The sequence below is a fragment of the Rhinolophus ferrumequinum genome, chromosome 12 (assembly GCF_004115265.2).
Source record: "Rhinolophus ferrumequinum isolate MPI-CBG mRhiFer1 chromosome 12, mRhiFer1_v1.p, whole genome shotgun sequence".
NCBI lineage: Eukaryota > Metazoa > Chordata > Mammalia > Chiroptera > Rhinolophidae > Rhinolophus > Rhinolophus ferrumequinum.
The window spans coordinates 63,011,489-63,039,233 of NC_046295.1; the positions used below are offsets into that span (position 1 = coordinate 63,011,489).

General features: G+C 43.6%; 1 protein-coding gene and 1 long non-coding RNA gene across 2 annotated transcripts; one reads left to right on the forward strand and one right to left on the reverse strand.

The window, feature by feature from the left end:
- Positions 1 to 1,238: 1,238 nt before the first annotated feature.
- On the forward strand, positions 1,239 to 21,422 carry LOC117032267 (uncharacterized). The gene is made up of 4 exons (XR_004424710.1): positions 1,239 to 1,498; positions 2,021 to 2,096; positions 21,099 to 21,224; positions 21,326 to 21,422. It is a non-coding gene; the product is annotated as an uncharacterized LOC117032267 (long non-coding RNA).
- C12H9orf152 (chromosome 12 C9orf152 homolog) lies at positions 2,438 to 10,146 on the reverse strand. Its single transcript, XM_033123631.1, has 2 exons — positions 8,920 to 10,146; positions 2,438 to 4,438 (listed from the first exon to the last, which is right to left on the reverse strand). The coding sequence occupies exons 1-2, from the start codon at positions 9,110 to 9,112 to the stop codon at positions 3,903 to 3,905; spliced, it is 729 nt and encodes a 242-aa protein (XP_032979522.1). The 5' UTR covers positions 9,113 to 10,146; the 3' UTR covers positions 2,438 to 3,902.
- Positions 21,423 to 27,745: the final 6,323 nt, after the last annotated feature.

Here is a 27,745-nt window from a genome sequence, read left to right on the forward strand (position 1 = left end):
GGCCACTACCTGTCCACACCAAGCCTGCCGACCGTGAGCTAGGTGAGTGTAAACAGCCTAGCGAAAGGAGAACAAAGTACACCAGAGCCAGTCACATAAAGAGCCCTCTGTGCCCTGTGTCGTTCTACCCTAATGCCAAAAAGCTGTGGGCACAGAAGGCGGAGGGGTGTCCGAGCAAGAAGACCACTCCCTCTAGCCGTAAAGGTATAAATCAGGCTGCGCTGAGGGGTGGGAGGGTGAGAGTTGGTGGGAGCTGACTTGAATATGAGAGAGACTTTTAAAATCTGAACAGTTTCGAATCTTAAGAACTGGAACGAAAGCGTTTTAAGGGTCGTGGACTGAGAAGTTAGGGACTCAGGCTGAGCCAGAGTGAAGAGAACCTGCCCCCTAGCGGGACGGAGCAGAGTTGACAGCCAATGAGAGCGACCCTCCTATCCCCACCCTCACCCCACAGTGGCTGTTATCGTCTCATTTTACAACTGGGAAATCTGGGGCTCTGAGAGCTAAGTGATTCAACCAAGGTCACGTCTACAAAAGGCAATGCTGAGACTGAAGCCCAGATGCACTGTCCTCCAAGCCGGGGAGGATGGAAGCATATCTCCTGGTAGCCAGCTGGGGACGTCTCACTGTGGGCTGGAAGGTTGGGCGTCTCTGCGGCATGTGACCTGCCCGATGCAGGCTTTGCGATGTGCGCTGCTTGTTCTCTAGATTAGGACAACTTTCTGCTAGCTCTGCGGAGAGTATGGGAAGAGAAAGTTAGCTCCAGTTCTGACCAGCACGGGTGGCAAAATCAGTCTTGGGTAGAGTGACAGCCCAGATGTAATCTTAGCTCTTTGTCCCATTAGGTTTGAGAGCCCAAGGGTTGGGAAAAGTGTGTGTGATTGAGAAACAGAGATATTGCGGCCTATTGTTCCTGGCGGAAGCAGCCTTGTGGAAAGGGAATGGAAGGATTACAAACCAGTCCCCCCTGTGCCTTCAAGTTCTGCCACAGGGAACACTCAGTCCTCAGCCTACCGCAGGCATGGGGATGACCCGGTCCCCAGGACAGGCGGGCCTCTAGGGCAAAGGCACTCACAATCAGCTCTGACCTGAACTTGCTACCACTGACCTGCCCCGCCCCCCCCTTGGCTGAAAAGTTTTCCCACTTTGGGCATTTCCCCTTGGACCCGGGCCTCTTAAACCCACACTCAAGAAAAAACAACTTCAGACTGAAGAATGTGGACTCTAGAAAATGGGGGTTTGGGGAAGGTTTGCAATTAGGGGAGTAACTGGTGCAACATCTTAAACTACCTCTTTCCTCTTGAGGTCTGTGACTCCACACCCCGCGGCTCTTCCTTCTCCTGGTCACTCCTCTTCAGTGTCCTTGGCTGCTCCTCCTCCATCGACCCCACCTCTTCTAAGTGAGAATTAGAAAACTCCTGAGGGGTTCTTCAACTAAGTAAACTGGGAGTTATCAGGACTCATTCTGGACCCTGTCTTCTCTCTACACTCTGCAGAGGTGAGCTCATCTTCTCTCATTCTCTTAAGGACCTCTACATACCCGTGACACTGAAATTCATATGTCTAGCCCAGAACTCGAGTCTCATTTGCCTATCTGATATCTTCATTTGTGTGTCTCGCGAGCATCTCAAACTCAGTATCTTTCGAACTGAACTTACCATTCTCCTTCAGTAAATCCTATTGATTCTATCTTCAAAATATATGTCAAATGTATCCATTTTCCCTCCATCTCTTCTGCTTCCACTCATGCTTGAGCTCCCAGCGTATTTCTTGTTGAACCTGCCATGGCCCTTTTCCCCTGACATTGCCTCTTATTGTGACCCTCAGCTCATTCTCCATAGACCAACCAGAGTAATCTGGTTAAATTACAAATCAAATAATTTTAGTCTCGTATGTAAATCCCTTAATGGCTACCTACTGCATTCAGAATGAAACCTAATATTGTACTATGACCTGACTCCTATCTACCTGTGTTAGCCATTTGTGCTGCTCACCCACTTTTCCATTCCTTCTCTCCTAGGCATATGGGATGACTGCACTTCCTTATACCCTTCAAGTGGAGATAGGACACTGTGACTTGCTTTGGATAATGAAATGTGAGTAAAAATAATTTGAGATCCAGTACATGACGACTGATGCATATTTTCTTCTCCTACAGTGATAAGGGAAACCAGTGTTGAAATGGTGGTGCCACAAGATTGAAGCAGCCTGAATTGCTGGTAATAGACATAGGACAGCTGCCCTAGGAGCTTGCCCAAATTCCCAGTGGATTTTTCGTGAGTGGAAAAAAAACCCCACCTTCTGTTGTGAGATTTGGGGGTTCTTTGTAACTGCAGGAAAACGTAGCCTGTCCTTGATGGACACACTGTAGGAAGGGGGAATCCTTTGTAAAACAAAAGCAAAGGACAAAGTATTTTTTTCCAGAAAATGTCCTTGTTTTTCATTAGATTGTAAAAAGATTAACAACTGGTTCTTATTAATTATTCACAAAAAGAATCACAATGAATCTTCAAATTAGAGTGAATTCCTGGGTGGTCAAAGGAGCAGGCACATCCATATTTTTGACAGGTAATAACAATCTTGGTTAATAACTCTGGATGTGGATGGGCAAGACTGGATGACCATGGGATGGAAAGATGTGGGTGAAACTTCACAGAGAGAGAATTTGATATGAGGAAAAGTCACCTTAGATGTGTTTAAAAATCATTACTGAAGTTAAACATTGACCAGGGAAGACATACTTTATTCCCCATCGCCCATGCTTCACTTTGTCTTAGGTTTAAAATGAGCCAGGAAGGATCTGAGTGGTCCAAATTTGGCTGAAAAGGGAACAATTTGTAGGAAACACATATTTTCCAGGCAGGAGCATTTCTCTGGCTTTTTCTACTCTGGCTCCTATTACCATATATCATCAATGGTTGGCAGTGTTTAATAGAACTTAATTTGAAGAGGGAGGGAGATAGAGAGAGAAAAGCACAGAGAGAAGACACAGAAAGGTAGAAAGGAAGGCAGGTAGGAAGGCAGGCAGGGGAGAAGAAAGGAAGGGAGGAAGAAGGGAGGGAGGGAAGAAGGAATAGAATGAAAGATGGAGGGAAGGACAGAAGGAAATAAATCTGTGATGAGGCTGGTATGTGCAGTCTCAGTGAGAGATGAACGATGACCAACCGTTCCTAAACCGCTTAAACACACCAAATAGTAGGTGGCATTGTTCTGACCCTTTTAATCCAGGGTGACCATACTTTGGGAGGCTTAAGCTGAAATGGTATGGTCACTACCAGTGAATGTAGTGACTTCTCACTGAGCTGGCCTCCAGGCAGAGCAACCAGAAAAGGGCAATTCTCAGAACTCATCTTCTCCAGAACATGTAAGAAATCACCAGAAGATATTGAACTCAAACTTTTTTTTTTTTAGAAAAATTCCTTGTTTTTCGTTAGACTATAAAAAGATTAACAATTGGCTCTTACTAATTATTCACAAAAAGAATCACAATGAATCCATGTCCCTTGACTCCAGGGCACTGCTAGGACATTCCATTGGCTAGGATCCCTGTTTTACGTCTCAAAATTCCCTGGTTCTAGGGACTAAACAGATGTCCTACTGCACCTCTCCATGGTGTGGGCACCCAGGGCTCCGTCTTCTTGTATAAGCAGAATGGGGCTGCATTGATCTGACAGCAAGCACTCTTTCATTCTGCACTGTGAGCAATGTGGCCTGAGCAATCTCTTCTTTTTTGAAGGACTACACCATGTGTCCACTGTGAAGTTCATTTCCCACCATCCCTATCATTGAGTTAGTCCAGGTCTGCTCATAGCTAGAGGCCCTAGTTGTGGCTCTGCCTCCTGGGTTCTTTGATGAGGCCAGAGGTGGCCTCAAGGTTCAGACATTTGGCTGAGTAGAAAGCTTCAGGCTGGGCCATATAAGCCCAGGTTCCGGGCCGCTTGGGAGATTCTGGGAGTTTTCCTCTGGGGAAATGGATAATGAGCTGCTTTTCCAGACCTATGTGGGTTCGTTGTGGAAGAAGGGTACGGAATGCCGATGCTTAAGCTGGATCCCACTGCCTTTGTTTGAGTATTGGCCACCGGACACTCCTGCTGGGCTGCCTCTGGGATCTCTGGGATGGTCTTCTCTTGCTGAGTCATCTGCTTGTTTTCAAACAAGCCTGGGTCTCCTTCATGAGGGAGCCTTTGCTCAGACCTCATGAGCTTGCCCTTGTATTTTACCTGATGACTGGCTTCCTGGCAGAAGGTTTGGACCAAACAGTGCATCTGTAGGTGTGTGTGCCATGGAGACTCAGGGCTCTGAAGACAGCCTCTGTCAGCCTCCTCAAGCATCCCCGCTGGCTTGGGGTCCATTTTGTTCAAGGGCAGTGAGTGCCTTCTCTCCTTGTTAATCCAAACAGCACTGACCATGGATTCAGCAGGAGCAGGCGAGTTCCCTCCTGAGAAAGCAAGACACAGCAGGGTCACCACTGGAAAGGACCTGGGCAGCTGTCATTTGGGAGCTCAGAGCTTTTAAGGTGAAAGAAGGCTATGCCCCAAACATAAAGCACGCCAGGTACCCGTACATTGCGCGTGTGTGTACACACATATATGGACACACACATGATTCCACGCATATATGCTCACACACAGGCACTCCCTCCGACCCATGCAAGCTGTCTCTCTCTCGGTCTCTCTCACACAAACAATTATTCATTCATCCAACAAATACTTATTGAGCACTTATTATGTGCCAGGCATTATTTATTCTAGGTCCTGGGAATACGGAGTGAACACTGAGACAAAATCCGTACCTTTATGATGTGTTGCAGTGGGGTAGAAATACAATAAGCAAATTAATACATTATAATAAAATTTCAGTTGGTAACCAATGCTATGGAGAGAACCTTAAGCATAATAGAGTTTAATAATAGACTTCAGTTTCTGACACCACTGAGGAGTAACCCCTAGGAAGAGCGAGGGGACTAGCATTTCAAACTGAAAGAATGGCAAGAAGCAAGGCACGCACAGGGTCACCCATGTAAGGACTCACATCCACTCACCAGTGGAAAAGACTTACGAGGTTTGTGTTCTAGGATTCTGATACTGGGTTTACCATCCAGGGCACAAAAGGGAGGAGCTGTGTTTCAAAGCAGCATCTTTTGGAGGACTGGCCTTTATCTGTCTATCACATAGACACTGTTCTGGGGACACATTTGCAAAACCTACTGCTTCCCTGAACTGGCTTCAGGGATGAGGGTGCAGACCAGTCTGTCTTCTTCCTCAGGGACATGTTTTTACCACCTTGTGGAACATAATAGTTTACAGTCAACTCTTGGTCGCAGCAAGTGTTGTGGGAATGAAAGGTATGTTCCTATAGAAAATAGGTCTGTGACAAGCCTGCAGTTCTCTCTGAATGGTCAGTGAAGCCCTCTTGAGCATGCTGGCATTTGTCACTGCAGGAGGCCCTACAAAGTGCATGGCAGAAGTGGGGAAATGGTGTTGGAGGAATAAAATCATAAGGAAGCCCCTGAGCTCCAGTTCTGGGAATCCAAGAGAAACAGAGGGCCAGTGTAGCCATCTCTGCAAACAGTTACAGTCCCGTAAACGCTAATTCCAGTGGTAAGACTGAAGCTTTGTTCCTGCTTCGTCCCTGCACTACTACTTTTTCTTAGTGTAACAAACGTGAAAACCTTTACAAATATTCAAAATGTTATGTACTCATTTGAGAACAGAGGAGAATGGGGATGTGATGCTTCCTTAATTCTCCATCCTTGGTTCAGTTTGCCAGAAGATGCAGCTGGGGAACAGGTATTTTGAGTTCCTCCTTGATTTCTCTCTTCAGCTGGGATGAAGGAATGGGGACTGGAGATATGAGAAGAGGAGCTGCCGTACAGGGTTGTTGGGAATGTTAGATGAAATGCACATAAAGCACCCAGCCCAGATATGAGTTCCCATCCCCATTCCTTTTCTACATATGATGACTCCCATGTTCCCTGAACGTGAATGTGACAAAAGCATATGCCTTTTGGACACAAACCACCGGGGTGCACAGTGGCTTCATGGACCCCAGCTCAGGTCCCAAGGTGCCCTTTTGTTGCATCAGGACAACCATACTGCTACTTGGAACCGCATTTCTAGAACCTAGGTCCTCTCCATAATGCTAAGACAGGATGAAGAAAGCTAATTCCAGGGTTCTTCCTTCCATTAACCAACTCCCAGAATACCTGCCCTTCCAAACACAACCCAATGTCTTGAGACACAGTTTTTAGTAGGAGCCGATCTCAATGGCCACTCCATCTTCCTGGGTGTCTCTGTGTACTGGACGCAGAGGATCACTAACTTCTAAATCCTCTCTGCTCGCTTGGCTTCATGACATTAATATCTCCTGGTTTTTTTCCCCTACCATTTTAAAAATATTTAATTGTGGTAAAACACACATGACATAAAATTTACCATCATAACCATTTTTTGGGTTACAGTTCAATAGTGTTAAGTAGACTCATATTGCCGTGCAGCTGACTCCAGAACTTTTTCATCATCCCAAACTAAAACTGTATACCCCTTACACCACACTTCTCCATTCCCCCTCCTCCCTGCTCTTAGCAACCACCCTTCTACTTCCTATGAACTTGACCCTTCCAGGTGCCTCATAGAAGTAATATCATACAGTATTTGTCTTTGTCTGAATGGCTTATTTCACTGAGCATAATGTCCTCAAAGTTCACCCGTAGTTATACAAGGTTCAGCATGTGTCAAGTTTCCTGCCATTTAAAGGCTGTACTATACCTACTCTCTCCGTCTTCCCTCACTTCTCTTCATTGGCTTGTCCCAGTATGAATTTAAGTGTCTGGAATATTCCAGAACTCTTAATTTTCATCCCAGCGTCTTGTTAATGTACACATCGAGCTGCCACAATTTTATCCCATGCCCATGGCCTCAACTGCGACCTATATATTGATGACCCCAAATCCATATCTCCAGCCCAGATATCCTGGGATGCAGGCTGGTTGGAAGTCCTGCAGACAACTATCTCAAATGCAGCATGTTCACCAACAAATTCACCTCGTCCTGCGGAATGTATTCCCTACCTCAGTGAATGGCAGCACCATCTACCCTGCTGCTAAAATATAGGCAAAATTGATATTTTTTTTTTGTCTAGCATCATTTTCACCTCATTTTTGTAAACTTACCCTGATATCTCCCTGGAGAACTAACTACCTTATTCTTCATACCCAGTCTAAATGCTTCCAGTGTCCTTTCAATTCAGATTTATAAGACCTAAGTGACCTGGTCCTCAGCCAATCAGCACAGAAAGCACTGAAGAGCTTTGTAGGTATCAATCCACTTAATTCCTACCACAACCCTATAATTTAGGTACTACAGTTATTCGCAATGGACAGATAAGGAACCCGAGTCACAGAGAATTTACATAACTTGTTCAAAGCTGTACATAGCAAGAAAGTGGTGGAGCTGGGACTCAAGCTTTTCAGAGACCAAGTACAGAACCACTCCATCAGGCAGTGTGTGACTTCTCACAATTAGAGAAAAAGGCAGAATTGTACATTGTTAGAAGTTCCCTAAAAGGCCCAGACCCAGCCTGGGGGTGAGAAGTCGTCTCTGAGAAAGCAGCAGCCTGCACACTCCTTGCACTAATATGCCTAAGTGATGATTTGGTAAGGACGGAGGCAGGAGCTCAGAGTTACAGCATGCAGGAGAAAGGGCCAGAGGGAGGGTTGGGACAGGGGAGGGTGAATCCCATGGGGCACATGGAGTTTGAGCTGTCTTTGGGACGTGCCCATTACAGGGATTTGTGAGTCTGGATCACAGATGGGTTAAGCATGATGCTTTCATTTGATTGTGGTTTAATTTAATAAGTGCTTGCTGAGCGACTGAACGAATCAATACCCTGGAGGATGAGGTAGGGCTTTAAGAACCTTTCAGCTTATGCCCTGCAAAGATGGCAGGGTGGGGCTATTTGGCTGTGCCAATTCAGGTCAAAGGGATTGCACTGGTTGGCAACAACCCAAGTAATATGGGATGGGTGCCTTTGGCTCAGAAGTGCCACTTTTGTCTCCAAAAGGCAGCACACGTCCTGTCCCAGGCAGTGAGGTCCCTTTGGCCCCTGATTTCTTCCCAGCCTGGCCTAGTGCAGGATAGGTCACTCAATGAGTCCCGAACTGTCCAAATAACCGTAGAAACTCCCAGGCACAGGCTTGACCTTTCAGGGGACCTCCTTACCTTCTTGAACCTGTTCCTCTGTTAGAGGATGAAGGGTTCAGGTTTGACAATCACTTGATTTCTGAGCTATGTGCTCCTAACTTCCTCCTGTAATGAAATCTGAGTTCCCGAAGGGAAGAGGCTTCCCCCTTTGAAGAGGGGGCTTCAGTGTCTCCCTGGACCTCCCTGGCTGCTGTTTCAGGCTGTGATGACTGAGTTCCCTGAGCCAGGACCCCTAGTGGATCCCTGAGTCCGGTGCTTCCTCTGGCTAGTGCCCAGGCTGTTGGGAATGCCATGTCTTCCTTCTCCGGAGCCAGTTTCTCAGGTTTGTAGGAGGTACCTTGGTGAGACCAGCCAGGAGGCTGAGCTCACATCTCCCCACCTGGCCTAGTAGAGGGGCCAAGCCCAGCTCACCAGGCAGACCAGTCCAGCAAGATCAGAACACAAGAGCAGAGGCCATGGAACAGCAGGCTGCCAGCCAGATGCCTGGCTGAGGCCCCGGCTCACCTGGCGGGGGACTGAGCCTAGCAGAGCTACCCTGTACCAGCCTCCCTGCTCTAGCTCTGACTTCAGGTGGTCTGCACACCTGCTCTTCCCCACCAGGAGGGCCGGCAGAGCTCTGGTTCTGCCTTGCTGGCAGCTCAAGCCCCCACCCCCCATTCCACCCACAGCCAGGCCCTCCTCCCCTCTACTGCAGCTCCCAGCACCTGCCCGGCCCTACCTTTTGGGAGTACCACGAGGTGGCCCTGGGCCCTCTGCTGCTGCCTCAGGCCTTCGTACTGGGCTCGCAGGAGTTGGATGCTGAGTGGGGGCCCTTTGCCCGGGGCCTGAGTCCTGGAGCCCTCAGCCATGACGAGAGACCCCACCTGCCAGAAGTGGGCAGGGCACAGACATTGGCAGGGCAACCCCTTCATCCGGATCCGGGAGAAAAGCAAACACTGATGGGAGGGGTAGGGGGCGGGGTGGGAGGTGGCAGAGCAAATGGGGATTGGGGTGGGAAGTGAGGAGGGAAGGTGGAAAGATGCAGGGGAGAGAGAGATGAGGGGGCGGATCAGGGAGGGGCAAGGAGATATTGGGGGGAGGAAAATGTAAGCGAAAAGAAAAGTGGAGGGAAATGTAGGGCCCAGTGGAAAGATGGGGAAGGAGTGAAGCTAGGGGAGGAGAGAAAGACCAGCTAGAGGAAAACGGGGGAAGAGGAGGAGAAATGTGGGGGAAAGGAAAAGTCAGGGGGAGGAGGGGAGCTGGGGAGGAGGAAAGGAAGGAAGAGGGAAGGAAAGAATGGAGGAAGAAGGTGGTAGTGGCAAGGGGGACTGGTTCGGTGGGAGAAGAGTGAGGATGTTGGGACAGCAGGAGGAAGAAGGGGGAAAGGAGTGAATGGGGAGTAGGAGATTGAGGGGCCCGGGGTGAGGGGCGGAGTAAGGGAATAAAGAGAAAGGCAAGCACAGCTGTTCAGGGTCCTTCTGGGGGTCCAAGGAGGCGCTGTATTTCCAGGTCCTTCACTGCTTGATCCCGAAGTTCAGACTCCAATTCCAGGAGCTGTGTTGAGGCCTGCCGTTTCCTAGCAGAGCTGGGGAATGCCGAGTGCTTGCTCGGCTCACACCTCTTGGACTGGAACCTGGGCGCTCATCCGCAAACCAGCCCATTCAGTTTGCAGTTGGAAAAGGAACACTTTCTGCAGCCTCACGAAGCTGGTGCCTCAGGGATGTGCATGTTGCAGCCATGTCCTAGGGAAACCCAGTAGCAAAGGTGTCCCGAAGATCTCCACTCACCCCCAACGCACGTCTCAGGAGAAAGCCGAGCCCCAAAGCCTTCCTTGGGGAAAGAGCCCAAGGGAGTCCAGGCCTCTAGCCAAGCCCCACCTCTTTGACATTTGATGCAGCCTCTGAGGTCTCAGCATTCTGTTACCAAGCAGTAAGTTGGTGTTGATCTTACACACAGCTCGGTGCACCCTCACCCTCTGCTTGCCAGCCCCACCATCTCTGATTCCCCTTTTGCCCCAGCTTCAACCTATCCTTGCTCCATTTAGTCAATGAAATGCCTTTTCTATCTTCTAACATGGGACAAATTGATTTCCCACTTACCCAAGACACCTATGGAGGCAATGGAAACAGAGTAGAGACTGGATTTAGGGGACGTTTTGGAGGTTAACTGGATGGGACCCAGCCATTGGGTGTGGTGGTGAAAGATGGAGGATCCATCTTCATTGAGTAGTGTGTTAGTTTGCTAGGGCTGCAAAACAGAACAAAGTACCAGAAATCGCTCGTCATTGGATGTGGACTGTGGAGGTGGATTGTGGATGTGCTAATCATCGAATATGGGGGTAAGAGACGGAGGCTTCATTTTCATTGAGTAGTATGTTTGTGTGCTAGGGCTGCAAAACAAAACAAAGGACCACAAATTCAGTGGCTTAAACAAAAGTAATCTATTGTCTACAGTTCCAGAGGCTCGAAGTCTGAGAACAAGGTGTCAGTCAGCAGAGTTGGTTCCTTCTGGGGGCTGGGAGAGAGAATCTGTTCCATGCTTCTCACCTAGCTTCTGGCAGTCTGCTGACAATCTTTGGCGCTCCTTGGCTTGTAGAAGCATCACCTGGTCTCTGCCTTTATATTCACATGGCGTTCTCCCTGTGTGTATGTCTCTGTGTCAAAATTTCTCCTTTTCTTCCTTCAGGAAGGACACCAGTCATATTGGATTAGGGCCCACTAATGATCTCATTTTAATTCAATTAATTAAATCTGCAATGACTCTATTTCCAAATAGAGTCACATTCTGAGGTTCTGGTGTTAGAACTTCAACCTATGAATCTTGGAGGACACAATTTAACCCATACCGGGTAGAGAAGTGGTAGTTCTATTCACAGAGATGGCACAGGGAAGAAGCAGACTGGGGGGGGGGCAAAGGAGAGGAGGGCTTTGTCTTAGATCTTACGTTTCAGGTGCCTATGGTCTTTGGGTCATCGGGAGTGAGTTAGACGCTTGGTAGAGAAATGTAAGTGTCATCATTTATGAAAACGACACAGTTCATGATTGGAAAAGTTTAATCATTAGACAGGCATACATAGAATTGAGAGATGGTCCAAATAGCTCTTTCTTTTCCCTTTTCAGTTCCCCTTTTCTGTTTGCTTGTTCAAGTTCATGCTTGATGGACAGAGAGGCTTCCTCCATGCATTCCAATTTTCTTCTTTCTCCTCTCTTGTCTCAGGGTCTAACTTCTTTCTCTTATAATGATGGCATCTGGGCCATCATTATGTTCTAAGAATTGAAGGAGAGGATGAATGGTCTAGGCTGGTGGAGTTTCTAGAAGACTACTTCTTAGCATTATTTCTGTACTATTATGTTTTTAAAAAAGGTCTCAGTCTCTTTTTCTCACCTCATCAGGACCTTTTCAGTTATCCTGGCTTGGGTTGGGTATGCCTATGGGTAGAGTGGACATGCACTCCTGAAAGAAGGTTTATGGAGGTGAAAATGCCCACCTGACCTCATAAGAATGGAAATCTTCAGCTTATATGTGCCAGCTGAAGTCTTAGAATTGAATGAAATCTCTAATTTAGGAGGATATTTCAAGATACCAAGTTCTGGGAACATCGCTATTTCAGGGGCTGGCAGAAGTAAGAAGATAATGTTGAAAACTGGAAAAGTGAAATCAAAATGGTAGGAGAGGAAACAGTGAAGAGGGGCCTTCCAGACTGTAAGGAAGGAAAGAAATATCACAAATGATGCAGGATGGTCAAAATGGGAGAGACAATCTCCTGATCTTTCTACCTGCCCTATAGAATAGCATCTGAGAAATACATACCGTGTTTCCCCGAAAATAAGGCCTAGCCGGACAATCAGCTCTAATGCGTCTTTTGGAGCAAAAATTAATATAAGACCCGGTATATTATATTATATTATATTATATTATATTATATTATATTATAGAGATCAGTCTTATAGTAAAATAAGACCACATCTTATATTACTTTTTGCTCCAAAAGATGCATTAGAGCTGATTGTTAGGCTAGGTCTTATTTTCGGGGAAACACGGTATGCAGAAGAACATGTGCAGAAGACTGGTTATCAGTCTGACTACATGCTAAAACCACCTCAGGAGTTTTTTAAAAAATACCAGTGTTTCAGTGCTTCCCCTAAACAGCTTGATTGAATTAGTCTGAGGTGGTGTCTGGATATTTCTAAAGTTCTCCACTGCACTAGAGAGCCATCTGCCTAGTTGTTTGAGTCCCTGGGTCTCTTAAAGAGACAAGCAGTGTAAGATAGCCCAAACTTTTTCATCCCTTTTGAACAGGATGTCTCTCTATCATGAGCAGAAGGCAAGAGGGACCCTCCATGCTGGTCCTGCTGAACTGGCCATAAAATTGGACTTGATTTCCACTATATTTTGGCATTGAGTTGTCAGTCTTCACCTTTAGTATTAACAGTTGTCTGTTTCTATGGGTGCATCTTTGTAGCTATTTCAGTGAGAAGTAGGAGAGGCTATCAGCTGCCACTTGCATGCCTTTTAGAAGCTTAAGTTCCCTCTTTTGCTTCATATGGTTCCTCTCTCTCTCTTTTAACACCCAGTCTTTAAACCCTTTGGAACTGATTTTAATGTTAGAGTGTTAAATATAAGGCAGAGATGTAGCTCTTTTTATTCTCCAAATAAGTGCCCAATTGTCCCAATACCATTTCTTGAATAAACTTTCCTTTCCCTATGATTTGAGATGACAACAAAAGTAGAGTAAGAAAAAAAATGGCAACTGTATTATAACCCAGGGATTCTTCAGGAATAAATGAAAAACAGGATTGAGTCTGGATAATGATGACTGCTGCTGCTAAAAGGGTGTCCTTCATTATTCAGGCAGACTCTCTAGGGCAGCGAGAAATCAGCTTTGTGTTTGCTTATTTCTTCAGGGTTTGAGACATGGGAGTAGGGATGAGATGCACTGTTATTTGAGAAAATATTTTCTTTTTCCGTATGTGTTTAAACTGAACTGAACCTGAAATGTAAAGTCTGTGGCTGAGAGATAAGCCTGTCATTATTCTAACACGATCACTAACTAAAGGAACCACTATTCCTGCAGTTCTCACTGTAGCGTATAGTAAAGGACATTAGACCTAGAGGATCCAGGTCTGCTCCTGTCCAAGAGATCAGCTATTCTATGAGACTTGGGTGGCAACAGGTGTCACTTAGGGCACTACTCCAGAGAGAATCACTCCAACTGGAGGCATTGTGACCCAAGGGCCAGCCTTGGGTGGGTGGAGATTCAGAGACTTGAAGAAGGAAGCCCACAGGGGAGATGGTTTGAGAGCTAAAGTCCAGGAGAGCCACGTACACAGTGGGGATGGGACAGGAATGGATGCTGTCCTGGCAAAGGACTTTCATTTCAAGTTCTTTCCACTGGAAATTCCAGGGAAAGCTTAAAGTACCCCAACCCCAAGGTTTTCCTCTAACCCCCTGTCCCCAGTACCTCCCAAACACTAATCTGCTGTCTGTTTCTATGGATTTGCCTCTTCCTATAAAGGGAACCATGCAATAGGTGACCTTTTATGTCTCACTTCTTTCGCTTAGCATCATGTTTTCATAGTTCATCTGTGTTGTAGCGTAAATCAGTACTCCTTTCCTTTTCATGGTTGCACAATATTCCATTGTACGAATATGTCTTTTGTTTATCCACTCGTCTGTTGATGGACATTTTGGCTGTTGTGAATAGCATGACTGTGAACAGTGCTGCTGTAAATATTCATGTTACAGGTTTTTGTTTGAAGACCTGTTTTCAGTTCTTTTGGGTGCGCTACTGAGGCACCTACCCCTTGCTAAATTATATGGTTCTTGTATGTTATTTTTATTGCAAAACTTCCTTGGCTGAAAAGGTGCTGTGTGTTGATGATATTGAAAGATCTCTGTGTTGTACGCTTTGTCTTTCCCGGTGACATGCCAAGAGCTCTGCCGGGCGGTAGGCTGGCCTTTGCATGTTAGTTGGTGTGTGTGTTTGGTTTTTTGGAAAGAGGATTGTAGTTTACAATTTTTAACCATGTAATGACAAAATAACTCCCTGGCTATAAACAAGATTTTGAGAAGCAAGGATACCTTCTGACCCATTTGTATTTCTTTTCTCAACACTGTTGCTTTAAATACATTAAAAGTCCATTGTGGAAAAATGCATAAAACTTCTCCCAAATTTGTTTTGCTGTGGCCCATCAGAATCATTACCTATGCAATTGCTATTTTAATCAAATAATTGTATAAAATCATTTAAGGGAATTTTAGAGGTAGTATAATGATTATGTCCTTGGAATCTGATACCTGGGTTTGAATCCTGGCTCTGCCACTTACTAGTTGCAAAATCTTGGGCAAGTTTCTTAACATAAGAAACATCCCTTAGTGTTTAGTTTTCCCGTCGGCTAAATGGAGCCAATAATATCACCTTTGTAAGGATGCAATGTCCTTAGAACAGTGCTTAGTGTGAGTTTGGCACTGCAGGAGCTTATTTTGAATGCAAATTCACAAATCTTCCAAATAATTACAATATCTTTAATCAAAATTTAGTTTTGACAATGCTTATCACTCTCTGCAGTAGAACATTTTTCCCCCCAAATAAAACTTATAAAAGCTATTGAAAGAACACTATGGGACAACTACTTAATAATTAGCTTCAAATACCTAAAAAGAGACATCACAAATTTTAAAACAATTTTACTAATAACAAAACACAATGCTATTAGAATAATAATAGCCCCCACGTTTGGGTTTTGAGGTCAAGATTCATTTCACTCAACATTTGTTCATTCAATATGAACTTACTCAACTACTACAATGATCCAGATTCACTAATCAGTACAAAACAGTAAATTAAACAGACACTGTCGTCATGGAACTTCCAGTCCAGCGGTGGGACAGAAATGAAGAACAAGTAAACTAAAAATTGAATAATTATAATTTATGATATGAACTAGATGAAGAGAACATAATAAACAACTTAAATGAAATAATACATATAAAGTGTTTGGGGGGGTTCCTGGCCCTTAGACAATGTGCAATAAAAGTTATCTGTGATTATTTATTATTCCCATAATTATTATAATTTATCCAGTTTATTCACCTGTAAAAAAAAAAAAAATCCATCATCTTAAAGTTTCCTGCCCTCTAGTGGGGAATTTGAGTCATAGCCACACAAGCAACAGAAAGGTTGAGTGTTTTTTGATGTTTCCAGCTGCTGTTTAATGAGCTCCTGCTGGTGGAGTGCCCAGCAAAGAACTGCACAGGCCCAACAGAGGGCCCTACATGTCCATAACTTCCTTCAGAGGCCTTCTTTATGCATGATTGGTGCCACGTGACCTCAACATCTTCCCTGGGCACCACTGGTGGCTAATCAGTGGCCTGTGAAGTGACCTGAGGTAGAAATTCTACTAAATAGGGCTCTGCATAGAGGAGAGCGAAAGGCCCAGCTAGTCAGCCTTCAAAATAGAGCAAGACAGAGCCAATTAATCCACAGTCCAATAGAAGAGATGGAAAGAATTTAAACCTCCGTGGCAGAGCATCAGAGTGAAGAATGCCTGCAGCTGATTAGCCAGGGCTGCCTCCTATCCCAAAGATGTTGCAGTAGCCCCGGGTAAGTCCAGGTGAGGCTGGTGACCATGGCCTTTTCCCTACCTTCCCTGAACATTTTTACCACAATCTTGAGTTATCCCAGGTAGTTCCAGTGTCAAAGAGCCTAACAAAGATGTTTTAATAAGCCATCCCAGTTCATCCTTGCAAGCCTCCTGAGAAACAGGTATTATTTTCTCTGTTATAGGGGCTCAGAGAGGTTGAGTTACATACCCAAGGTCCCACAGCTAATAATTCGTAGTACAGAATTTGAACCCCCTTTTTTTGCCATCAGACCTTGTGATATGAGACCTTTTACTACCCCATAACCCATATCTGTCGTATTGAAACTTGAGTTTAAATGGAGATATGAGATTAGATAGTCTCCCACTTTATATTATAGCAAAACCCTCTTTTAAAAATAAGTAGGTTAGGAGGTGATGTCATAGGAATGGCGGCAGCGGGGCACACTTTTTGAGTTCTCCTCTGGATCTTATCACAAACAGGACATTTATAACCCATCAAAGGACTCTCTGCTCATCACACAGAACAGCTAAGAGACTCACGCAAGAATTACGTGCAGGTGGGCAAATTGGGCGAGCAGAGGAAGAGGGAAGGGAGCGGAGTGGAGACACGGCCCGCATCTGTGGCTGTGGGGACGCGGTCCGCATCTGCGGTGGTGGAAACACAGTCCGCACCTGTGGCTGTGGAGACATGGCCCACACCTGCGGCGGTGGAAACGCGGCCGGCATCCGCAGCTGCAAAGACGCAGGGAATCCCAAAAGCCAGGAGGTGGGCTCTTTCCCTGTGTCCCACAGCTGATCTCTCCCGCTGAGAGGGCAGCATATCCAGCACTTGAGGCAATAACCTAAGCTGATACCTCCAGTTGGACCCTAGGCCGGACAAAGGAAACAAACTCCATACCTGGGCCCCTCCCTCCATCTCCCAATCCTGCCCCCGCCCTTCCAGAGACTTAAACTCGCCCCTGAACTGAGGAGTAGTGTCAAATTACAGAGGCGCCTTAGGGCTCAGGCTCTGGGAAGACTGGCGGGCAGCTCTGACCCAGGGAAAAGGCTGGGAAGAGTGTGATTTTTGCTGGGCTAGGAGAGAAGAGACTCCTCCACCCCCAGCCACCACCTTTTCTGACCTGCGGGAAGAGGGTGACACAGCTGGACTGGGAGAGAGAAGACCCCTCCATCCCCAGCCCCCACCCTTTCTGGCCTGCCTAGGGCAGGGCAATTACAATGTGGAGGCACTCCCAGGGATCAGCAGTTAGCAGCAAACGCAGATCCAGGCTTTCAGCAGCTCAGAAATCTCCCGCCCGCCACACACACAGACACACACACACAAACACACACACACAAGAAGTGCCCTAAGACTCAGGAGAACTGGACACAGGGCTGGTGGTGCTACTCTCAGTTCGCATATGTGCAGGCAAGGGCAGAAACTGCACTGACTTTGTAAAAACTACCATCCAGACCCCTTAGCCCCACGCATCTAAATCTACAGTCCCAGCGTCACTCTGGGCACCAGGTGACTGGCTCTGCCTGCACAATACGCAGGGGCCTCTTTGGTACAGCAGAGGACAACCTGGAGATTAGTTGGTGGGCTTAAGCCAAGACTGGCGCCTCTTTTTGTTTTGTTTGTTTTGTCTTTATATCTTTGATATCTTTTCCTGTGTTGAGTGGGGATTGTCGGTTGTTTTTACATGTGAATTTATTTCAGTTTTTCTTTGTTGTTGTTGTTGTGCTTGGTGATTTGCTTTGTTCTGAAATTGCCCTATCAGGGCCCAGCTTAAGAGGCACAAGATTCAACACACCCAGAGGCCAACTCCAGACCAAACCAGAGTACTACCGGAGTACAGCATTAGGAATAGAGACAGTGGAAATGTAATGGCTCTGTGCGATGTCAGAGGGATAGTGGATGGGGGGAGGGGGGTTCACACAGTGTGAGGGATATAAATGATAAACGTCTAAGTATTACTTTGTCCCGTGCACCTGAAACTAATAAAAAAAAACGTAAAAAGAAAAATAAGTAGGTTAAACAACTTTAATCGGGTCATCAGATAAGGTTTTGTACGAGCTTTCAAAAATATTAGAATAAAAAAGACATACTTAATACACTCTGTTTGAAAGACTTGGTGTTAAGTGAATACTGTATTTCCTACTACGTTTATCTGATGGAAAATCATTACCACTGTTGACGAAAAGACATCCAAACATAGAGAAAAGTTTATTAGAGTCAAAGATTGAGGACATGCCCTAAAGCAAGATATTAATGGATTGGGAAAATGCTCTGGAGAATGGCAGTTTTGCAGCTTATTTCATACATTAGAATCAAAGGAGGAGACATAAGGAAGGTTACATGAAATCCGTTAGTGGCAGATCAAGGAGGCAGGAGAAAGCAAAGCGAGGAAACCTCTTGGATTAGATAAAAAAAAGCAAAAGGGAGAAACACACAGTTATTTTACATTGGTGGGCACAGGATAGTTAATAATTAACGTTTACAGCACACAGAGAGGGAATGCCAGGAACAAGATAGCAACGAGGGGTTCTGTGCTCTGTGCTCTGCCACCGTGGTTTAAATACTTTCCATCTCTTCGATTGGACTGTGGATTAATTGGCTCTGTCGTGCTCTATTTTGAAGGCTGCCTTTGAGGAGTCTAGAAAATTCCTTTGACATTTCAAATGTATGTTATCCTAGATGTGTAAGAACAGTGCACAGGGCTCACTTAAGGTCAAGACTGACCTTTGCTAAGGAAGCTATGGGCCTGGGATGTGACTACCTGCCCTGTGTGGTTACTTGCGGTCACTGAGCTTGTCAGGCCTGCCATGTGGCCCCCTGAGCATGTCAGGTTTATCACACAGCCCCCTTTTTGTTCACACCATTAATTTGAAGCATATTTGTGTTTTGCTAGAAATAATCTCATGCTATCAAAAGAGTTAGAGTCTCTTTCCAGTATCATTATCCAACAAACACAGCAACACTCCAGAGGCTTTGTCCTTTTTGAAGAATTTGCTGGTTTCATGGATATTATTTTCTTTATCTTGCAAGATGCAGCCCAGAGAGTTACATTTGTTACCTATGAATTATGCATGTGACACAAATAATTCTTTTCCATCTCAATGTTTTAATTAACAGCTTAAGGAATCATTTAGCAAGTAATATCAAGTTGCAAGGATTTAATCTGACTTGAAGTTCAAGGTGTGGATTTGATAAGAATAATTATCGTATTTTCATTTTCACAAGTAATTAAATCTTCAGTAATAATTTACAATGCCTTATTTCAGAATTTCACATGGATTATGCTCGATAAAGTCTTACTTTTCATTGTGGCCAGTTTTAAAGAATTTAAGCAGTTTTCTTATTTGGAAATTTTCTATTTGTCCCTTTCAATTTTTTCTTCTGTTCTGTCATTATCATCTTTGTATTATGATCTTGACTTGTATTCATTTCAATGATCCAAAGGATTGAAAACGATATGTAATTGTTTTCAAGCATTCAAAATTTTAATATAAAAATGTAAATTGGAAGTTAGAAAATTAAAAAATCACAATGGTCTCATGTTTTCAAAAACTATTTTTCTCTTTAAATATTCAAAATTGCCTCAAAATTAAGGAACAAAAACAGATTATTCAACAAAGCCAGAAATTTTACTTGATTTCTGAAAATTAATTCAATCTTATTAAATACTTTTATTAAAAAATAAAACTACTCGATTCTAGTATTCAACATCCATCTACTTGTTATTGTAAAGGATTATGATTAATATCACGTGTCACATAGTTTCACGTGTTACAGCTAGGCCTATATATTTCTGCACAAATTCAAGAGTGAGATGAACTCTGTAATATTGCAAAATGTTCTTTGGTTGCCATGTGCAACTGTTGCAAAGACTACACTAATCAGTGAGTACCTCAGGACTGAGAAGTGCAAGAGAGGGGCAAGGACTCTCTAGCTGGACAGGAAAGGATACTTTGTGATGCAAGAATCAACTACCTTCAGGCTGAGAAGAATTGACAGTTTTTTTTCTCTTACCTATTGCTTCTTCCATTCAATTAATTCCTCCCTGCACTCCAAAGGGGCACCACCCAGCTCTCATCAGCAGCAACCCAAATATGTCACAACTGTACCAGTTATAGATTGTCGAGACACAAATGTGGGGGGACAGAGTCCCAGAGAGCAGTTTCCAGGCTCTTGGCCTCACGTGGAAAGGTGCTAGCTTGGGTAGTAGATGGCCATCAGCTGTGACTGGTTGGCCATCAGCTGTAACCAGTTAGTCAATTAGCCACTGACATAACTGCCGTGAGTGCAGTGGCTGGTTGGTTGGTTGGCAGGCAGAGAAGCAGACGGTGCATTGGGGATCGTGTGGATCCTACTTTGTGTGTCTCGCCCAGCTGGCAGCGAGACGGGGGTGCAGGAAGACCCCTTGTTGGGGTACTGGCGGATGTTTGCTCCCTGTGTCTCCAACCCAGCCGCCAGCGAGAATATAGCGGTATGACTCCCCTATCTATGGCTCCGTGGGTGTTCCTTTTTGGCCTCACCATGTCCTGCGTTCTTATGCGGGGAGTGGGACCCCGCATGACACCTTGCGTGACAACAAACAAGGAGGCTTCCAAGAACAGCAGTGTATGAGTTCTCTGAAGGTGGCCTGGTATGTTGTTTCCTGGTTTTACCGAGGCTCATTCTGATGCATCCCTTTTGGTAAATATATGCACACATTTCTTTGGGGGTATTCACTCTGGCGAATTCTTACAGTCAATTTTTTTTCATCTTTATATTAATACCTGTAGGTTCTACCTCCAAAATATCTGTCACTTCTCAAACTTTAGTGTCCTAAGAATCACCTAGAGAGAACTTATTTAAAATGTAGATCAGTGGGTCCCACCCCCAGGAATTCTAATTATCTAGAGGCCCAGGAATCTGCATTTGTTAGAAGTGTTCAAGACCATGCTGTAAGAAATACTGGTCTCCAGCAGCACCTCTTCTTCACCTCCCCAGTAGCAGTTCAGGTCGGTCCTCCAGTTTCTCACTGCATACACTCCGCACTGATATCCGGGCTCTGGGGCATAGTAACATAGTGATTTTCATTACCAGCTGCACATTTAAATCACCTGGAGAACTTTTAAATATTTACTGATGCCTGTGCTTCACTCATAGCCAATTAAGTCAGACTCTCTGGGAGTGGGGCCCCAGCTACCAGTGTAATGTTAGAGCAAACCCAGTAGATTTGACTGTGCAGCCAGGGTGGAATATGACTCTGCTAATCCATCCACTGCCTCCCATGATCTTTTTTCCTGTGTCTTAAAGTATTCTAAGATTTCTTCTTTCCTAGCGCAGAGCTTCCCAGCCTGTATCCCAGAGAAGGCAAGCAAGCAGACTATAGGTGTGGCACAAAACCTTGATCCGCTGGTAACCAGGCTGCTCCTGGGCCCTGCTACCGCTTGGATGGTAGCTGGAGCTGAGGTGAGTTTGCTCTCCCCTTTTCTCCCCCAAACTGCCCTCCCTTTCCCTCTCTTCACCAGTCCTCCCCAACCCAACCCTGTGTTCTCTGCTGCCCACTGCAGACAAGGTGCCCATCGAGAGGCACAGGAAGAATGCGGCCCAGCAGCTCAGGAAGCTCAGCCTCAAGGTCTGGCTGGTTGGGGAAGTTTGGAGCGGGGGGGTGAGTAATGCAGGCTGGGGTGTGTGGAAGGACGAGCTGCAAGCAGTACTCCCAAATCTGTCTTTACATGTATTTCATTCTTTTGCCCAGTTGTCGCTGATGTGTGTGGTTACAGGGTGACCACTACAACAGTGCATGCATATTCTGAAAATTGCATTATGATTTTTTAAAAGACTTAATTTGAAGGCGTAAAACTGGATTTGAAATCTGTTGGCATCACAATAAATTTTAACACTGTATTGGACAATGAAAGAAAAGGGCAATGTTGTTTCTGTTAAGTAACATTTCAAATGTTGGTGGTTAAATCCCACTCTGCCCACCATCTCCTATCTTTTTAGCTTGCTTCCTCACTCACTCCCACTGCCACTCTTTTTGATCTTGTTGAGACCTCTGATCCCCAGACTCTTTCTCTATCCCCACAAGCCCCTTCTTGGCCCCTTCATCTCGCTCTGATTCTATACTGCATTAGTATAATCAAGCCTTTGCAAATGCTGTCAACTCTTTTGCATCCTCCCTCTCTTGGACTTGCCTACTAAGACACAATCCTGCTTGCACTCGGACTCTCCACCTTTGATTGCCTGCACCGAAGCAGCTGAATGTGGCTGGAGGAAGCATAGAACACTGCTTTGAAGTCCGGACAAATGTCTCATTGGGCATTCAGCTCTGCCCCTGCTGTGCTTTTGCATTTCAGGTTCCTATTTCACACCTTCTCCTTAAAATTGCCTACTTGCTCTCCTCCCATTTCCATCTTAGAAACCATCAGATGGAAAGTCCATCTTCTTATCCCCAAATCCACAATCCTGTTTAAAACTGCATAAATCTTTCTGTGTGGATTTATTTCTGGGCTCTCTATTCTGTTCCACGTGACTGTTTTTATGCCAATACCATACTGTTTGATTACTATAGCTTTGTAATATAGTTTGAAATCAGGGAGCATGATGCCTTCAGCTTTGGTCTTTTTTCTAAAGATTTCTTTGGCTCTTCGGCATCTTCTGTGCTTCCATACACACTTTAGGAATCTTTGTTCTATTTTTGTGAAAAAAATGCCATTGAGATTTTGATAAGGATTGCATTGAATCCATAGTTTGCTTTAGGTAGTATGGGCATCTTAACAATATTAATTCTTCCTATCTGTAAGCACAGATTACCTTCCCATTTATTTGTCTTCTTCAATTTCTGTTATCAATATCTTACAGTTTTCAGCATATGTCTTTCACGAGCACTGAAATTTATTCCTAGGTATTTTGTTCTTCATACAACTGTAAATGGAATGCTTATTTCTCTTCTTGATAGTTTGATATTATTGTGTAGAAATGCAACAAATTTCTGAATATTAATTTTGTATGCTGCAACTTTACTGAATTCATTTATTAGTCCTAACATTTTTGAGGTGGAGTCTTTATTTTCTATATGCAATATCATGTCTTCTGCAAATAGTGAGTTTTACTTCTTCCTTTCAAATCTGGATGCCTTTTATTTCTTTTTAGTTGCCTATTTGCTTTGGCTTGGCCATCAATACTATGCTGAATAAAAGCGGTGAGTGGGCATCCTTGTCTTGTTCCTGATCTTAGAGAAAAAGCTAAAAGGTTTTCACTGTTGAATATTAGCTGTGGGCTTGTCATATATGGCCTTTATTATGTTGAGGTATGTTCCCTCTACACCCACTTTGTTCAGTTTTTATCGTAAGTGGATGTTGAATTTTGTCAAATGCTTTTTCTGCATCTTTTGAGATAATTATGTAATCTTTTTTTTTTTGCTTTTTTTAAAGTTTATTGGGGTGACAATTGTTAGTAAAGTTACATAAATTTCATGTGTACAATTCTGTAATACAGTATCTATATCTCACATTGTGTGTTCACCACCCAGACTCAGTTCTCTTTCCATCACCATATATTAGAACCCGTTTACCCTCTTCTAGAGTCCCCCTCCCCTTACCCTCTGGTAACCCCTAAACTATTGTCTTTGTCTGAGTTTTTGTTCCTTCATTTGTTTGTCTTGTTCTTTTGTTGTTTTCAGTTTTATATACCACATATCAGTGAAATCATATGGTTCTCTACTTTTTCTGTCTGACTTATTTCGCTTAGCATTATAATGTCAAGATCCTTTCATGTTGTCACAAATGGTACTATTTCATCATTTCTTACTGTCGAATAGTATTCCATTGTGTATGTATCCCATAACTTCTTTATCCATTTATCCAAACCAGGACATTTTGGTTTCCATGTCTTGGCCACCGTAAATAAAGCTGCAGTGAACACTGGAGCACACATTTCTTTATGGATAAATATTTTCAGATTTTGGGGGTAGACACCCAGGAGAGGGATTGCTGGGTCATATGGTAATTCTATTCGTTAATTTTTTGAGGAACCTCCACACTGCCTTCCATAGCAGCTGCACCAGTCTGCATTCCCACCAACAGTGTTTGAGGGTTCCTTTTTCTCCACAGCCTCTCCAACACTTGTTACTATCTGTCTTGTTGATGATAGCCATTCTAACTGGGGTGAGGTGATATCTCATTGTGGTTTTTATTTGTATTTCTCTGATGATTAGTGATGTTGAGCATTTTTTCATATGCCTATTTGAAGAGAGGAATGTCTCTTCAGGTCCTCTGCCCATTTTTCAATTGGGTTGTGTTTTTTTGTTGAGTTGCATGAATTCCTTGTGTATTTTGGATATTGGCCCCTTATCAGAGGCAATGATTGCAAAAATCTCCCATTCAGTTGGTTGCCTTTTTATTTTGTCAATGGTTTCTTTTACTGTGCAGAAGTTTTAAGTTTGTTACAGTCCCATTCATTTATTTTAGCTTTTGCTTCCCTTGCCTTTGGAATCAAATTCATAAAATGCTCTTTGAACCCAATGTCCATAAGTTCAGTACCTATGTTTTCTTCTATGCAGTTTATTGCTTCAGGTCTTATGCTTAGGTCTTTGATCCATTTTCAATTAATTTTGGTACATGGTAACAGATACCAGTCCAGTTTCATTCTTTTGAATGTGGCTTTCCAATTCTCCCAGCACCATTTATTGAAGAGGCTGTCTTTTATCTATTGTATGATTTTGTCTTCTTTGTCAAAAATTATCTGTCCATATTTATGTGGGTTTAGTTCTGGGTTCTCAATTCTATTCCATTGGTCCGTGTGTCTGTTCTTCTGCCAATACCATGCTGTAATACAAGCTAAAGTCAGGGAGTATGATACCTCCAGTATTGTTCTTTTTTCTTAAGATTGCTTTGGCTATTTGGGGTCTTTTTTGGTTCCAAACAAATCTGATGATATTTTGTTCTATTTCTTTAGAAAATGCCATTAGGATTTTGATAGGGATCACACTAAATCTGTATATTTCTTTGGGTAATATGGCCATTTTAACTATGTTGATTCTTCCAATCCATGAGCACGGAATGTCTTTCCATTTCTTTGTGTCTTCTTCAATTTCTTTTAAAATGTCTTAGTTTTCAGCATATAGGTCTTTCACATCCTTGGTTAAATTTATTCCTAGGTATTTTATTCTTTTTGTTGCAATTGCAAAAGAAATTGCTTTTTTTTTTTTTTAAATTTCTTTTTCTGAGATTTCATTGTTAGTATATAGGAATGCAATGGACTTTTGTACGTTGATTTTGTAGCCGGCAACTTTACTGTATTCGTTGATTGTTTCTAATAGCTTTTTGGTGGTCTTTAGGGTTTTCTATATACAGCATCTTGTCATCTGCAAAGAATGACAATTTAACTTCATTCCCAATTTGGATGCCTTTTCTTTCTCTTGCCTGATTGCTCTGGCGAGGACTTCCAACACTATGTTGAAAAGCAGAGGTGATAGGGGACATCCCTGTCGTGTTCCTGAATGTAAAGCAGAGGGCCTCAGTTTTTCACCATTAATTATGATATTAGCTGAGGGTTTGTCATATATGTCCTTTATTATGTTAAGGTATTTTCCTTCTATACCTAATTTATTAAGTGTTTTAATCATAAATGGATGTTGTATCTTGTCAAACGCTTTTTCTGCATCAGTTGATATAATCACGATTTTTGTCCTTTATTTTGTTTATGTGATGTATCACATTGATGGATACGGAAGTATGTTGAACCATCCTTGTACCCCTGGGATGAACCTCATTTGGTCGTGATGAATAATCTTTTTATATCCTTCAGGATATGAAGTGTGATTTCGAGGTCATTTCTGATCACTCACCCTTTAGTTCCCACCAATCTGGCTTTCATCCCTATCATTCCATAGGAATGTTTGGCCAGTTACCATCTCCCTTTTGTTTTCCTGTCATCTTTCTTAGCCTGTCATTTAATGGTTGACACTCCTTCCTTCTTGGAATCTCTTTACTTCTGGGATAAACCCCGTGTCTGGTTGTCCTCCTCCTTGGGTTTCCCTTAAGTTTTCTTTTTTGGTTCCTGTTTTACTCGGTTTCTATTGGAAGTTCATCACGTTGTTGAGCTCTCTTCACTTTGAATCCTCTTCTTGGGTCATCTCATATATTCCTGTTTTAAAGTACCATCTACATGACAATGTCTTCCAAATTCCCTACCCCAGTCCAGACCTGTCCTTTGAGTTTCAGATTAGTACCCGACAGCTCGCAGGACATCTTCATTTGAATGCACACCACTGAATCATGTATTTTTCACATGTCCAGAGAGAACCTGACCTGCTTCCTCGAATCCTCTTATTACATGGCACCCCAAATACCAATTTGCTTAAACCCAAAACCTGGGATTTACTCTAGAATCCTGCTCCCAGAAGTCCGTGGATGCTCTTTCCTAAATGTTATTGAGTCTGTACACAGTTTCATCTCTACCACCTCCCCACCCTGTCCCAATCACGGCTGTCATTTTCCCTGGCCGAGGTAACTGCAAAAGCCTGACATTCCAGTTTAGTCTCCCCCTGCCACCCACTTTCCATACAGCTGCCAAAATGAATTCTTATTGTCAGAGTACTTTACCTCCACTCTTCAATGGCTTACCTTTGCATCTGGGACAGGGAAGGCTTTTGATGACATGTCCCTGCTACTCTATCCAGCTTATCTCATGCTTATGATATAATGTACTAAGTTCTTTGACTCAGACTGTGTGTGTTCTCTCCTGGAACTTTGCATGTCAGAGTCCTTTTCATTAATCAGGTCTCAGCTTAGTCACTTCACAGAAACCTACCCCAACCACTCTACCCAAAGCCAGTCTCCATTATTCTCAATTGTGGTGTGAATGTGCTTGTTTTGGTCTTGTAAAATATCCTCAGTCTAGCATTCACCAGTTTGCCTCCCTTTCCTGAATGTCATCTTAAGAGAATGACATTCTCAGAGCTATACTCAGAGCTATATCCCTAGCCTCACACAGAATAGGCATTCAATGAGCATTCTGAAAAATCGTCTAAGGTCAGCACCTAATTTTAGATGAAGAAAGGCACTCAGGAAAGGGCCCATCATTCTACTAGTTATTCAGACTGTTACAATGAAGCAGTGTAGTAGAGAGCCAAGAACGTGGGCTCCATTCTCCCTTAGTTGAATCTCAGATCCTCGGATTTGTGTGATGCTGGAGAAACTGGGAAAATTACTTAGCTTCTCTTTGTTTTCTCACTGTGAAACGAGGTTATAGTACCTACTCCGTTTTCCTCCTGCAAAGATTAATATAAGGATGATGGGCATATGATTAATTCTATGATTTTCATTATTATTTATATTTTAAAACTTCAAGCATTCTCATAGCACTTTGCTGTGTCTAAAACACAAAAAACACTCGATCTTTAAATGAAATAAATATTAACTTGCACATCCTTTACCTTACCCCTGAGGTTGGAACTTCTAGCCAGCCTACAAAACTAGTTTCTTAGCTACTTTGAGGGAATCAAAATTCCCAAGGAAATGTCTGCAGGAATCCCCTTGTGAGCCAATCATGAAGAAATCCTAATTGATATAACAGGACTCAGTTACTATTAGCAAAATTAGAAGCTCATTGTAAATTTTGGGACAAGAATCTAAAACTAGAGAAACAATTCCTTCGTGGGTGGACATCAGTTTGTTTGTTGTGCTAATCATTCAGAGAACATAGAAGATTTGCTGCTAAAACAAAGAATACTATTTTCTCTGTTCATAAGGATCAAAAAAATTAACAGAATTTTGACATTCTAATCTATTATCTGCATTGCCCCCAACAAGATTTTCCTTGAAATACACTAAGATAGTAATATAAGACAAAAAATCTTTAAGTAATTAGTGACTTACAAGGTTACTAAAAAGTTATCAATAATATATGAAAATAATTAGGACACTAAATATCATCTAATGGCCACTTTTCATTTATTTCAAAAGCTATTCAAAGACACCAGACAG